Genomic DNA, 15,451 nt, shown 5'->3' on the forward strand with positions numbered 1-15,451 from the left:
GGAGATGGTCAATACTCAGTTCCCGAATCTCTTATGCATATTGATAGTGTGCTCAGCTGAACAGATACTTGCCAGACTGTATTTACAGGGAGGCGTAAGCCCCTACAGTCCAAAGACCATTGGAAAGCTTTCCCCATTTCCTTCCTCCTTGCAGAGAAATGTTTGAGGTCAATTTGGGAGAGTCCAAATGGCTTCAGGATTGCTCTCCCGTACTATTTCAGACACGTGTTTGATATACTTATGTGTTTGCCTTGTACATTTATGAACATATATTTTTTATCTATAAAAGGCCTTAGAATTCCTATAACACCCTCGAGGTGAGGAAGGGGACCAGCCCCTTGTCGTTCACCTTTGGGTTTTTCTCCCCCGCCCAGGAGGACCAGGACGCCTACGAGGAAATCGTGCGGCTGCGTCAGGAGAAAGCTCAGCTCCTGCAAAAGATCCGAAGCCTGGAGCAGCAGCAGGAGACGTTGAAGCAGAAAGTGAGGCGCTCCAGGGTTGAACTTGCGAACCCCGGGATCTGTCTCCCGTGCCATCCCTCAGCCGTACGGCATACACACATCACCAACCTTTTATTCGACCATCAGTCAGAAAAAAGTACATTTGTCAATACACAGTTAAAACATCCAGGAAGATTTTAGAGCTTAGCCAACACTAAAATGGGCTAAATAGATTGCCCCATATCAATACAGTCAATTATAGTCTTGCGGCGCTTAAAAGCTAAAAAAAGAAATTTGGCCACCAAGGAAGGCATAGCTCTGGCGACATTATTCAGCAAGTGTAAAACCTGGTTTTCTCCGGGTAGGGAGCTAGATTGGCATAGGAGTGGGTCTATAAAAATTTGTCTAAGCTCTGCATAAGAAGGGCAAGTCAAGAGAATGTGTTCGGTGGACTCAACCACACCCATGGCACAATGACAGGCTCTCTGGGCGTATGGTACTCCCCTGTACCTTCCCCACAATATCGCAGAGTCAAGGACATTTAATCTAGCCGCTGTAAGAAGTCTGCCGTATTCCACATCTGGTCCCCTAGGAACATCCCTGGTTTTACCTGGGCTATGTCCTCTTGTCTGGCAAGGAGGCATACACACATATATACAGTGGTCCCTCGGTTCTCAAACTTAATCCGTTCCGGAAGTCCGTTCCAAAACCAAAGCATTCCAAAACTCAAGTCGCGCTGCTTTCCCACAGAAAAGAATGCAAAAGGGATTAACCCGTTCCAGACTTTTAAAAACAACCCCTAAAACAGCAACTTAACATGAACTTTACTATCTAGTGAGACCATTGATCCATAAAATGAAAGCAAGAATCAATGTACTGTACTATAAAATAAATAGGACAGTATTGTAGATGATAAAATTTTGAAATTAATTTTTTTCTTTACCTGCGCTGATGACAGTAACTGTTTGGATGGGGGGGCTTTTATCCATTTCCGCAGCCACACAATACATCAATCAGTAGCTGGACTGTGTTCTGCACAGTCGCAAAAACAAATGAACCGAAAAAGCTTCAAAAACGCAAAATAAAGAGCGAAAACAAAAGCAGCAAACTTAATCTGTTCCGGAAGTCTGTTTGGCTTCTGAAATGTTCAGAAACCGAGGCGTGGCTTCTGATTGGTGCAGGCACCCCGGAAACAATAGCTGACAGCCGCGTCGGACGTTTGGCTTCCGAAAAATGTTCGAAAACTGGAACACTTCCTTGCAGGGTTTCGGCATTTGGGAACCAAGGCGTTTGAGAACCAAGGTCCCACTGTAATTAAATTTATACCCTGCCCATCTGGTTGGGCTGCCCCAGCCATTCTGGGCAGCTTCCAACACATATAGAAATACAGTCGAACCTCGGTTTTCGAACGTCTCGGCTGCCGAATGTTTCGGAAGCCGAACTCCGAAAACCTGGAAGCGAATGCTTCCATTTTTGAATGCGCCTCGGGAGACGAACGTTCGATTTCCTAGGCACGCTTCTCAATTTCCCCCATTAAACTTGCCGACAGTCCCTTTGATCCTCGGTTTCGGACGTTTCGGGACTTCCGGAACGGATGACATTCGAAAACCGAGGTTCCACTGTAATGATAAAACGTCAAACGCTTACAGGGACAATCTGGTCCGATATTAAAAAGGGTCACAATCGCTTTGAAATAAACAGCTCATCTCGAATAAAGCAATGTTCAGTAACCCATTAGGATCCCATAGTAAAATTAAACATCAGTGCATAATGAGTAAGTAGTTTACGTTTACACATGAATGCAGGCAGCGAGGGTTACATAGGCATGTGCAGAGTGCTTTCGAGTAATGGCCTGTGCAAAGCTGTGATGGGGAGATGGCAGGCTGCCTTATATGGCTGCAAGAAACCCCACTTACTTAAGAGTAAAACCCTGTTGAATTGAGTAGGACTCAGGTCACAGTAGACATGGTTAGGGTCCCTCTGTACGAAAATAATATGAAAAATTAGCAATATAAATTTGTGTGTGTGTGTATATATATTTTCTCAGGCTCTATTAATCCTGTCCATCTCCCTTTTTTCTTGTCTCCGTTAGCGACTGGACGATGGGTCTTTGCATACTCTGCAGAAGCAGGTGAGCCTATTATCTGCCCGAGATAATATTCGAGGATGGTTTAAAAAAGGACCAAGAAAATCGCATTTATTAAACACCGCAGCAAATTGAGATGACGGGGGAGAGGAGGGGGTGAGAAAGGCTTCAGTTTAAAAGATGCCGTTTCTTAGAAAAGGGAACCCATTGCCCCCGTGCTGATCCTAGAATCGTGGAGTTGCGTGGGACCCCCAGCGGCCATCTAGACCAACCCCCTGCAATGTGGGAATCTCAGCTAAAGCATCCCGGACGCATGGTCCTCCATTCTCTGCTTTCGGCTAGCTTTTTGCTTCTATTGCTTCACGTTTCAAAACATTGGAACCAGGGCTGAATTTGGGTTTGATGAGGCCCTAAGCTACTGAAGGTAATGGGGCCCTTTATATGTCCAGCTGTCCTTCGTCAACAACAAATTGTCGCTGTTTTTTGTGTTGAATGCTATATGGTAATTTATGGACCTCATAGGTATCTTGAGCCATTTGCCCATGTTGCCCTGCAACCAGTCCATGCAGAATGTCGGCACCCTATATATAGAAAGGAGCAAAGCAGGGATATTTTAGGGAGCAGGCGGGGCCCATGACTTACACCCGAGGAGCCTACACAACACAAAACACGGTTGCTGCATGTCGGTTTTATTTTATTTGCTTTTTATATTTTGGAAATGCACATCCAATTTATTAAAATACGGGTTAAAATACAATTTGAAATGCAGCCTCATTTTAATGGTAGCCCATAGATCAAAACCATAAGGGGTTTTGCAAACGTTTACCGTATTTTTCGCTCTCTAAGACGCACCAGACCACAAGACGCACCTAGTTTTCGGAGGAGGAAGACAAGAAAAAAAATATTCTGAATCCCAGAAGCCAGAACAGCAAGAGGGATCGCTGCGCAGTGAAAGCAGCAATCCCTCTTTCTGTTCTGGCTTCTGGGATAGCTGCGCAGCCTGCATTCGCTCCATAAGACGCACACACATTTCCCCTTACTTTTTAGGAGGGGAAAAGTGAGTCTTATAGAGCAAAAAATACGGTAAATGAACGGATCGATTTCTTTTGCTCTCTGCCCCACCAGGTGGAAGAACTTCAGAAGCAGCTGGAGGAGAAAGTTGGGGAAAAGGAAAACCTTGGGAGAGAGTTGGCGGCTTTGCGGAGCCGTCTGTCATCTGTGGAGGTACCGCAAGCCATGTGCATCGGTGGGGTTTGAAATACACAGCAGACTCGTTGTAACAATGGGGGTTTTCTTTTTTGGGTTTACCCCAATAAGAGCTTTGTTCCCTACGAGCCAATATCTGTGGTGGCATAGTCTTCACATCTGGATTTGCAGAGGGACAAGCATCCCTGATAGTCTTGGTCAGGCTAGGAAACCTCGTGGGTCTAATAACAACAACAACAACAATAATAATAATAATAATAATAATAATATTTATACCCCGCCCATCAGTCTGGGTTTCGCCAGCCACTCTCAGCAGCTCCCAACAGGATATTAAAAACACAACAAAACGTCAAACGTTAAAAACTTCCCTAAACAGATGCCTTCTAAAAGTCAGATAGTTGTTTATTTCCTTGACATCTGATGGGAGGGCGTTCCACACGGCAGACGCCACCACCGAGAAGGCCCTCTGCCTGGTTCCCTGGAACCTTGCTTCTCGCAGGGAGGGAACCACCAGAAGGCCCTCGGGAGATGGACCCCGGTGTCTGGGTAGAGACGTTCCTTCAGGTCTACTGGGCCATTTAGGGCTTGAAAGGTCAGCACCAACACTTTGAATTGTGCCCGGAAACGTCCTGGGAGCCAATGTAGGTCTTTCAAGACTGGTGTTATATGGTCTCCACTCCCAGTCCCCAGTCTGGCTGCCACATTCTGGATTAATTGCAGTTTCTGGGTCACCTTCCAAGGGAGCCCCATGGACAGCGCATGGCAGTAGTCCAAGCGGGAGACAACCAGAGCATGCACCACTCTGGGGCGACAGTTTGTGGGCAGGGAGGGTCTCATCCTGCGCACCAGATGGAGCTGGCAGACAACTGCCCTGGACACAGAATTGACTTGTACCTCCATGGACAGCTGTGAGTCCATAATGGCTCATGTTGATCTGTCCCTCCCTGGACCCCTCTTTTTCTGCTCTCCCCTGCCCCACACAGAACGAGAAGGAAAACACCAGCTACGACATTGAAACTCTGCAAGACGAAGAGGGAGACCTCCTCGAATTCCCAGGTATGGTTGTTATTAGTATTTAATGGTCACTCCCCCCCCCCCCTCGAGGACCTTATTTGAATATGTAGAATCAGCAAAGATGGCAGGCGTTTGTGATGTTCTGTTACGTTCCGTCATGTTATTGTTATTTATTGGGATTCATTTGAAATGTGACGAATCGAATCCGGACTCTGCAGCGCGATGCGTTGCCGCGGGATTTCGGCTTTTCTTTAAAGTTGCTCTTGTTTCGACAGGGGCAGAGCTTCTTCTCTCCAAAAAGAGTTTGAGCGTCTCCACTGAGGAACTCCTGGCGACCTTGCAAGGACAGGTTGATTCCCTGACCCAGAAGAACAAGGAGCTGATGGAAAAGATACAGGTAAACGGAGAACTCCCCACAGCTATTTATACCCCGCCCATCTGGCTGGGTTTCCCCAGCCACTCTGGGCGGCTCCGAACAGAATATTAAAAACGCGATAAAACATCAAACATTAAATGCTTCCCTAAACAGGGCTGCCCTCAGATGTCTTCTAAAAGTCAGGTAGTTGTTTATTTCCTTGACATTTGATGGGAGGGGGCCACCACCGAGAAGGCCCTCTGCCTGGTTCCCTGTAACTTAGCTTCTTGCAACGAGGGAACCCCCAGAAGGCCCTTGGAGATGGACCCCGTTGTCCGGGGCGGATGATGGGGGTGGAGATGCTCCTTCAGGTCTACTGGGCCGTTTACGGCTTTCAAGGTCAGCACCAACACTTTGAATTGTGCTTGGAAACGTCCTGGGAGCCAATGTAGGTCTTTCGGGACCGGTGTTATATGGTCTCCACTCCCAGTCCCCAGTCTGGCTGCCGCATTCTGGATTAGTTGCAGTTTTCGGGTCACCTTCCAAGGTAGCCCCATGTAGAGCGCATGGTAGTAGTCCAAGCGGGAGATAGCCAGAGCATGCGCCACTCTGGCCAGACAGTCTGCAGGCAGGGAGGGTCTCATCCTGCGTACCAGATGGAGCTGCCCTGGACACAGAATTGACCTGCGCCTCCATGGACAGCTGTGTGTCCAAAATGACTCCCAGGCTGCGCACCTGGTCCTTCAGGGGCACAGTTGTTCAGGACCAGCGAGTCCTCCAGACCAACTAACTTCCCATCTCCCGCAGGTCTTGGAGAATTACGAGAAGGACGAGAGCGACGCCGACATCTCGGCGGACTTCATCCCCATCATCCTGTACGACTCGCTCCGGTCCGAGTTTGACCGCTTGAAGGAGCAACACGTGGAGGCCCAGGAGGCCCTGAAGTCCGTCGACGGAGCTGGCGAGTCGTCCTGCAAGCTCATCCCGGTGGAGGCGTACGAGCAACTGAAGGCCGACCACGAGAAGCAAATCCGGGCCCTCAAACTGGCTTTGGAGAAGAGCAGCTTCCCGGCCCTCCGGGGTGGCAGTGGGCCGGCTGCAGAGGGGAGCTCTGGTTTGGGGACGGAAGGAGACGCAAGCCAAGCAGAGGCAGGAGCCAGGAAGGAGGAGATGGAGGAGCTGGCGAAGGAACTCAGCGCCACCCGGGAGAAGTACCAGGCAGCCCTAGCGGAAGTAAAGCTCCTTCAAGAACAGATGGAGCTGGGCATCTTGTCTGTGGAGGAGAAGGAGTTGTTGGAGAGCTCCAGGACCGAGCTGGAGACGACAAAGACCGCCTTGCAGCAGGCTCGGATGGACCTTGAGGAGCGAGATTGGAAGGTGAAGGATCTGGAGGGACGTCTGAGGGCTCAGGAGGAAGCAGCTGGTCCGGAGACTACGAAGTCCGCCTTGCACCAGGCTCGGATGGACCTTGAGGAGCGAGATCGGAAGGTGAAGGATCTGGAGGGACGCCTCAGGGCTCAGGAGGAAGCAGCTGTGGTGGAGGACAAGGAGATGATGAAGGTCTCCTTAGATGAGGTCTCCAGAGAGAAGGAGGCCCTTCTGGCGAGGTGTGCTTCCGCTGAGGCCGAGGTGAGGGAACTGAAGGAGAAGACCCGGCAGCTGGAAGAGGATGGGAGTCGGAGCTCGAGGGAGGAGGCTGGCAAACTGCGGAGCCAGCTGGACGCCATTGAGGGGCAGCGCCGGGCGGCTGAGGCTGAGGCGGATCAGCTCCGGAAAGGCCGCGAGGCGCTGGCGGAGGAGCTGAGTTCCGCCAAGGAGGAGCTGGCTTCTCGACGGAAGCAGGAGGACGCGGCAGGCAAGCTGAGGACCTCCCTCTCCGAGGCGGAGAAGAGCCTATCGGAGCTGAAGGAGCGGCATGAGGGCACCTTGAAGGAGTTGGCGGAAGCGCGGGAGGTGGCGGAGACCTGTCGGCGTGGATCGGTGCCCCTCGCAGAGCACGCCCGGGCCAAGGAGGCGCTGGAGGGCACCCTGTGGGAGCTGAAGGCCAAGTCAAAGCTTCTGGAGCAAGAGCTGAAGGCCAAGGACCAGGAGATTGTGGGCCTCAAGGAGGAGCTGGAGGTGGTTCTGAAGGGAGCTGTCTCAAAGGAGGCGCACGAGGAGCTCCGTGCCCGGCTGCAGGGCGAGGCGGACGCCCTGAGCGCCAAGCTGGCAGATTTGGGGCGCAAGCACGAACGGACCTGCACCGAGGTCTTCCAGGTCCAGCGAGAGGCCCTCTTCATGAAAAGCGAGAAGCACGCGGCTGAGGCCCAGCTGGCGGCCGCTGAGAAGCAGCTGCAAGGCTTGCGGGCCGAGTCGGAGCGGATCCGGGAGCTGCACAGCCACATCGAGGACTCGGCCAAGCTGGTCAAGGAAAAGGACCGCAAAGTGAGTGCAGGCGTGCTTACGCTCCGAGGAGGCCCAGGCACATCTGTTTGGGTTTGGGAAATACAGTGGTACCTCGGCTTAAGTACTTACCGTATTTTTCGTCCTATAGGGCACACCTGCCCATAGGACGCACCTCGTTTTTTGGGGGGGAAATGAATAAAAAAAAATTATTCCCCCCCCGCCCTGGCTGCCGCCCCAAGCCTTGCGCTCACCTGCCCGAAGCACGGGGCACCCTCCGGACGGCTCCCTGTGCTTCGGGCGACAGGCTGCCGCCCCAAGCCTCGCGCGCTTGGCGGGACCTCCTGCCGGGTGCGCAAGGCTTGCGGACACTCGCGGGGGCTGCAGGCTGCTGCCCGCAAGCCTTGTGAGCCCGCGGGAACTCCCACCGGTCTCCCGAGGGTTGCGCAAAGCTTCCTGAAGCCTGCATTCGCCCCATAGGACGCACACACATTTCCCCTTCATTTTTGGAGGGGGGAAAGTGCGTCCTATGGGGCGAAAAATACGGTAATTCGTTCCGGAGGTCTGTCCTTAACCTGAAACTGTTCTTAACCTGAAGCACCACTTTAGCTAATGGGGCCTCCTGCTGCTGCCGCGCCGCCGGAGCACGATTTCTGTTCTCATCCTGAAGCAAAGTTCTTAACCCAAAGTACTATTTCTGGGCTAGCGGAGTCTGTAACCTGAAGCGTACGTAACCAGAGGTACCACTGTAAATTGGAGGGCTTCTCTAGAAGCCTGCTAATATTTATTTATTCGGTTGGTTTTTCAAATTGAAATTTTACAAATACAGTGGTACCTCTGGTTGCGAACGGGATCCGTTCTGGAGGCCCGTTCGCAACATGAAAAGCCCACAACCTGAAGTGCCGTATCTGTGCATGTGCGCAGCGTGATTTGGCACTTGCGTGCATACGCGAAGCGTGATTTAGTGCTACTGCGCATGCGCGAGCAGCGAAACCTGGAAGTAACCCTTTCCGGTACTTCCGGGTCGCCGCGAGACACAACCTGAAAAAACGTAACATGAAGCAAACATAACATGAGGTATTACTGTACAGTGGTACCTTGGTTCTCAAACTGAATCCGTTCCGGAAATTCCGTTCCAAAACCAAAGCGTTCCAAAACTCAGAGCGTGCTTTCCCATAGAAATTCATGCAAAACGGATTAATCCGTTCCAGGCTTTTAAAAACCCCTAAAACAGTAATTGAACGTGAATTTCACTATCTAATGAGACCATCGATCCATAAAATAAAAGCAGTAATCCAGGCGTAGGCAAACTCCGGCCCTTCAGATGTTTGGGACTACAATTCCCATCATCCCTAGCTAACAGGACCAGTGGTCAGGGATGATGGGAATTGTAGTCCCAAACATCTGGAGGGTCGGAGTTTGCTTATGCCTGCTATAATCAATGTACTGCAGTCACAAAATCCATCCATCCATCAGTAGCTGAACTGGGTTCTTCTGCACAGTTGCGAAAACAAAACAAAACAGAGCCGCCAAAACAAAAACGTGAAATAAATAGCAAAAACAGACAGAACTCAGCCACTCAAAACGGAGCACGTTCGGCTTCCGAAAAAAGTTTGCAAACTGGAACACTTACTTCTGGGCTTGCAGTGTTTGGGTTCCAAGTTGTTTGAGAACCAAGGGACCACTGTATAACAAACATAAATCTTAAAAACAAAATGACAAAAATCTCCCGAACTTCCCTTCTCCCCTATTGCTAAACATTTCCTACTGGAATCTTTTACAATAATCCAAATCTTTTATCTCCCCATTGTGTCCAAAATTCGTCCTTAAACTACAAGTGTTATTCCAACGCTGCTAACTTTTAGCTACAACTGCAGAGAATCAAATGTCCTGTACACAAATTTTGCACAGTTTCCATACCGAAGCTAGCAAGAAGCTGCACCTAGGAACCCTTGCAAAATATTTGAAGCAGCTTACGGATTCACAGTCGGGGGGGGGGGGGAGACGCAGCATGAAAGGAAAATGGGCTTGGACGGAGGAGGAAATAGCAAAACCCCTTTAGTTTCACGATGCTCTTTTATTGGGGGGAAATGTCGGAATGGGCGGGCACTGGGAGAATAAATTGCCTCTTTGCTGCCCTGCAGATCACAGAGCTTTCCAAGGAAGTTTTCAAACTCAAGGAAGCTCTGAATGACCTTTCGGAGCTGTCGGGTGAGGCTTCGGCCAAAGCCACCTCGCCAAAGGTGGAGTCGCGGCAGGAGGTTGCTACTCTCCAGGGCCGAATCCGAGATCTGGAGCAGCAGTTGGCTGTGAGTATCTCGCGGGGGCTGGCTTGTTGAGGAAGGGGACGATGGGGGCCACCCTCTGTTGTTGTTGTTGTTTAGTCGTGTCCGCCTCTTCGTGACCCCCTGGACCAGAGCACGCCAGGCCCTCCTGTCCTCCACTGCCTCCCGCAGTTTGGTCCAACTCATGCTGGTCGCTTTGAGAACACTGTCCCCACCATCTCGTCCTCCGTCGTCCCCGTCTCCTTGTGCTCTCCATCTTTCCCAGCATCAAGGTCTTTTCCGGGGAGTCTTCTCTTCTCATGAGGTGGCCAAAGTCTTGCAGCCTCAGCTTCAGGATCTGTCCTTCCAGTGAGCGCTCAGGGCTGATTTCCTTCAGAATGGAGAGGTTGGATCTTCTTGCAGTCCATGGGACTCTCAAGAGTCTCCTCCAGCGCCACAATTCAAAAGCATCCATTCTTTGGCGATCAGCACGGCTGACGCAAATAAAGATTCATTCATTCATTCATTCTTGGCCGCCACAGCATCTTGTAGCGGTGAGTTCCGCCGGCTAGCCGCCCATCGTTAAAAACGACCAGTTCCTTCCCCAAAATTCGTCGCATGGAGTCTTGCCGAGAACACAATGGGATTCGGCCACCCTGCCCGAGTAATCAGCGCGGCGGATCCTTGCCTGTGATGTCAGTCCTGAGAGCTCTTGCCAAAAGGCTTGGCTCTGTAATTAATCCTGGCCAATCCAGATTAATTCCTGCATGATGAGTCAGTGTTTGGGGAAAGTAATCTGGGTTTACGGGATTAATTACGGAGCGAGCCAAGGGGAGTTCATCTCTCGCTGACGTCCCCAGAATATCGTGACACGCAACTCCTGTTATAGGAAAAATTTGGGGTCGGCTTTGGTAGCCCAGCTCCTCATTGCCCCCTAAGTCGGAGAAGAATGGATGGAGGCAGAATCTAGTGAAAGCAAGGAAGATATTTATTTTTCTGTTGCAACTGAGTTCTGACTGCTCCTCTCTTGCAAACAGGTGAGGACCCAGAGTAAAGGTCTTTTAAAATACTTATGAAATTGCCCAGCCCTGAGACCGCCCAAAAAGCATCATACACACGTCGCAGGAACATGCCCTCCAACATTTCTCCGATGAAAATAGGGATGTCCCATTCCATAATGATAGTTTTACTCTTTATACCCCGACCCCATACATCTACCTGGGTTGCCCCAGCCACTCTGGGCAGCTTCCAACATATATGAAAAACATAATAAAATGAAACATAAAAAAACACTTCCCTATACAGGGCTACCTTCAGACGGCTCGGGGGTCGGATAACTCCATCCCGAATTTTCTCCCCTGAAAAGAGGGACGTCCTATTCCATCCCCTCCAACGTTTCTCCCCTGAAAAGAGGGACGTCCTATTCCATCCCCTCCAACGTTTCTCCCCTGAAAATAGGGACGTCCTATTCCATCCCCTCCAACGTTTCTCCCCTGAAAATAGGGACGTCCTATTTCATCCCCTCCAATGTTTCTCCAATGAATATAGAGATGTTCTATTCCAGGGGTCAGCAGGGGGCCGGTCCACTGTCCCTCAGACCTTGCGGGGGGCCGGACTATGTTTTGGGGAAAAATAATAATGAACGAATTCCTATGCCCCACAAATAACCCAGAGATGCATTTTAAATAAAAGGGCACATTCTACTCATGTAAAAACACGCTGATTCCTGGACCTATGTCTGTGCGTTTTCGCCTTGCGCACCTACAAACATCAATTTTATATTCGAGAGCTTAGAATTCTTACAACGATGGCTTGGGGACGTGGTTCCTGGCTTTGAAACCTTTTTCCTTTCTTCTTCCAGGAGGCTGAGCGACGGCATGGCAATATTGTTTCTTTGTACAGGGGACACCTTCTCTATGCCATCCAGGTGAGTTTACCTGGACCCAGGTGAGTTTACCTGGAATTTACCTGCCAGGTTGCAGGATTGGGGCTCCATATTTTGGGGGTGGTCAGAGGCTTGGAGGGCAACCCGGAGGGAGACTTTGTCCATACAGATCCTTAATAATAATAATAATAATAATAATAATAATAATAATAATAATAATAATAATTTATTTATACCCCACCCATCTGGCTGAGCTTTCCCAGCCAACCGAATATTAAAAACACAATAAAGCATTAAACATTAAAAACTTCCCTAAACAGGGCTGCCTATGATTCTAAATAATAATAACAATTTTAAATAACAATCATTGTAAATAACAATAACTTTAGATAATAATAACTTTAAATAACAACAACAATAATTTTAAATGATAATAATTTTAAATGATGATGATGATGATGATACAGTGGTACCTCAAGTTACATACGCTTCAGGTTACATACGCTTCAGGTTACAGACTCCGCTAACCCAGAAATAGTACCTCAGGTTAAGAACTCTGCTTCAGGATGAGAACAGAAATCGTGCTCCGGCGGCGCGGCAGCAGCAGGAGGCCCCATTAGCTAAAGTGGTGCTTCAGGTAAAGAACAGTTTCAGGTTAAGAACAGACCTCCGGAACGAATTAAGTACTTAACCCGAGGTACCACTGTAATAATAATAATAATAATAATAATAATAATAATAATAATAATAATAATAATATTTCTCTCTTCCCAGGGACACATGGATGAAGACATTCAGAGAATCCTCTTCCAGATTCTGCAGATGCAAAGACTCCAGGAACAAGGCAGATGAGATTCGGGAAAAGAGGACCGCCGATTTCAAACCGGGGGGGGGGGGGGGCTTTTCCATATTGGAGAACTGCTGTCTAGAGAACTCCCTTCCCCTCAGGCCAGCCCTGCAGTGCGGCACCGATCCTTCGCACTCGCTTCCTCTGGAACGCAAGCCGCCTGCCTGCCTCGCCTGCACAAGAGTCTTCCTGAACCCCCATCCTCACGGACTTTGCCTTTTCTGTCCTCGGGGAGCGCCTGCGAGGAAGACTTTGCCCCCCACTTTGCCCCCCCCCGTCACCACCTTCAAAGGGTTTTAATGGGCCATTCCAGCAGGCAGAAATCCACTACCCTCCATCACTGCACCTCCCTTCTGCGCAAAGCCGCACCTGTGGAACATCCGCCCACCGCGACACTGTGATAGCCCATGCTGCAGGTGGGAAAGGTGCTTGCGGGGTTGGGCAGAGGCCGTTTCTCACCAGGGGCAGCGCGGCGTAGCGGTTAGAGCCTCTGGGCGACGGAAACCGGGATCAAATAACCCTTTCACTCGCAAAGCTCACCGGGGCAGTCCCTCTCTCTCTCTCTCTCTCTCTCTCTCTCTCTCTCTCTCTTTCTCTCTCTCTCTCAACCCAGCCTACCTCGCAGGGTGGTTGTGGGAATACAAGTGTGGGGTGTGGGGTGTGGGGGGAAGAGACACATACAGGCTTTTTGGTGGGGAGGAATGGGGTAAAGACGGGAGAGTGAGTAAAGAGGGGAAGTGGTTTGGGAAGGAAGGAAGGAAGGAAGGAAGGAAGGAAGGAAGGAAGGAAGGAAGAAGGAAGGAAGGAAGGAAGGAAGGAAGGAAGGAAGGAGAAAGAAAAAAGAAAGAGGAAGGAAGGAAGGAAAGAAAGAAAGAAGAAAGAAAAAGAGGGAGGGAGGGAGGGAGGGAGAAAAAAGAAGGAAGGAAGGAAGGAAAGAAAGAGAAGGAAGGAAGGAAGGAAGGAAAGAAAGAAGGAGAGAGAGAGGAAAGAAGGAAGGAAAGAAAGAAAGAAAGAAAGGGGAAGAAAAAAATAAGAAAGAAAGAAAGAAAGAAAGAAAGAAAGAAAGAAAGAAAGAGGGAAGCAAGGAAGGGAGGGAGGGAGGGAGGGAAAGAAAAGGAAAAGAAAGAAAGAAAAAGAAAGAAGGAAGGAAGGAAGGAAAAAGAAAAAGAAAGAAAGGGAGGGAGGGAGAAAAAAGAAGGAAGGAAAGATTAAGGAAGGAAGAAAGAGAATGAAGGTGTAGCACCCTGCTTGTGGTTAACGCTTAGCTGGAATGAAATATTCAACGCAGCAATAGAGAATTTAAAATAATTATTTATTTGTCAGACAAATAAATGAGAGGCACAGTGGTATATGGTTACCAAGCTCTGGCCTGGCCTCCTGCCATTATGGCCAGCCCTTATATTCCCTTAATCCAGCCCCCTTTGCTCCTCCTTGGGCTGCCTCTGTCCAATCAGCCTGGTTGGATTTCCTATTGGCTGATTGCTATAACCAATCACAAAAAGATACACCCACATCCTCCTGTCCTTATAAGGAACACAAACAGCTATATATTGTTACATCTATAAATGACAAATAAGTAGTAATATATCTTACATGTGTCTCAACAAGGAATCTTAATTACCAGCTCACCTCTTGCCCTCCCTGCCCTATTGCCTTCTAAAACAAATGGTTAATCTTAAATTTTTATCTTAAACATATGTCAAGGATCTTGAGTTTCACATCAACATTGAAAGATATCCTTCATTTGAAGGTTTCTAAACAAATGTCTGGCAGCTAATATATCAGGACAGCATTTGATGGCGTCTTCTTGTCTGGCAAGAGGCTGGACTGGTGGCTGACTTAATTTCAAGATAAATACAACTCTTCTAGCATTTGTTAAATCCTTTGCATAATTACATTTAAGCCAACATATTTAATACACAACACAGATAGCCTCTTAAAAGGAATAAGGCCTTTTTAAAGTAGAGAGAGAAAGAAAGAAAAGGACTCAGTTTAAAACAGTTTCAAAAGAAGGCTCTTCCCCTTCAGCAAGCTGCTTTTCCCATTATCTGTTTAAGGAAGAAACAGCTTTAAAAAGACTTCCCAGCTAGATGCTTTAAAAAGACTTCCCAAAAAAGCCTCTCTTTCTCTGTCAGCTAGATGTTTTTTCTCCCATTTACCTCTGGCCTTAGAAAATACAGCTCAAGGTTTTAAGAGAGGCCCATGGTATCATTTTACTATTTGCCCATTCCTAATTATATTTATCTCTGCCTTTGTTATCTTCTGTAACATGTAGGGTCAATGTCCTGCTTTTAGTCTGTAATTTCAGCTTTTATGACTTTGAGAATTGTTTTCTGCTATCAATCAAAAAGGGGGCCCCTTGTCTTAGGAGAATGGCCAAGGTTTTCTCTGCCTGGCATTGAAACATTTGAAAATCTTTTAGGCTCTCTCTAATATACAAGTCCTGATCAAACATTAATAAAATGCAGGCTTATGCCTGATGCCTCATTCCCCCCTTTCAAGCTCAAGGACCTTCGTCCCAAGTGTCCTTGATAGCTTGACCTTCATCATATTCCTGAGGTAAAGCTCTGTATAGGGCCATGATATGAGGTAGAGTTTCATTTGAAACCATCTTGCTAATTGTACTTCTAAAACATGAAATGATACATGGCATCATACATAAAACCATTACCACTACTGTCAAGAAAAACAAGCAAGACAATAGTATCCCTTTGAGTCCTGTGACATTAGGTAACCAATTGGTGAGCCATCCCATATCCCATCCTTCCCATGTTTGTACTGGGACATGTGCTATATTCTCCATTTTTGTGGCCAACACACGGATTGCCTCACCATTATCTGAAATGTTAAAGCAACAGGCATTCCCTGTCAAGTTCAAGACTCCACATAGGCCTCCCTGCTTGGCAAGTACATAATCCATTCCCATTTTCAGCTGCAAAATGGCGGCTCTACTTTCATCCAACTGTTGTGCA

At 48.6% G+C, this 15,451-nt stretch overlaps 1 protein-coding gene across 3 annotated transcripts in view; it reads left to right on the plus strand.

Moving 5' to 3' along the window:
* Positions 1-13,367, plus strand: part of ANKRD24 (ankyrin repeat domain 24) — a 26,884-nt gene extending 13,517 nt beyond the window's left edge. For all 3 annotated transcript variants that reach the window (XM_083483651.1, XM_083483650.1, XM_083483652.1), the window contains 9 exons: positions 375-482; positions 2,533-2,571; positions 3,652-3,750; positions 4,716-4,788; positions 5,022-5,143; positions 5,909-7,525; positions 9,628-9,792; positions 11,609-11,674; positions 12,407-13,367. In XM_083483651.1, coding sequence (XP_083339777.1) covers positions 375-482; positions 2,533-2,571; positions 3,652-3,750; positions 4,716-4,788; positions 5,022-5,143; positions 5,909-7,525; positions 9,628-9,792; positions 11,609-11,674; positions 12,407-12,484 — 2,367 coding nt within the window. In that variant the 3' untranslated portion in view covers positions 12,485-13,367. The remainder of the gene's footprint in view (positions 1-374; positions 483-2,532; positions 2,572-3,651; positions 3,751-4,715; positions 4,789-5,021; positions 5,144-5,908; positions 7,526-9,627; positions 9,793-11,608; positions 11,675-12,406) is intronic.
* The last annotated feature ends 2,084 nt before the right edge of the window (positions 13,368-15,451 follow it).

The sequence above is a fragment of the Podarcis liolepis genome, assembly GCF_965112155.1.
Source record: "Podarcis liolepis genome assembly, chromosome: 18".
NCBI classification, from domain to species: Eukaryota; Metazoa; Chordata; class Lepidosauria; order Squamata; family Lacertidae; genus Podarcis; species Podarcis liolepis.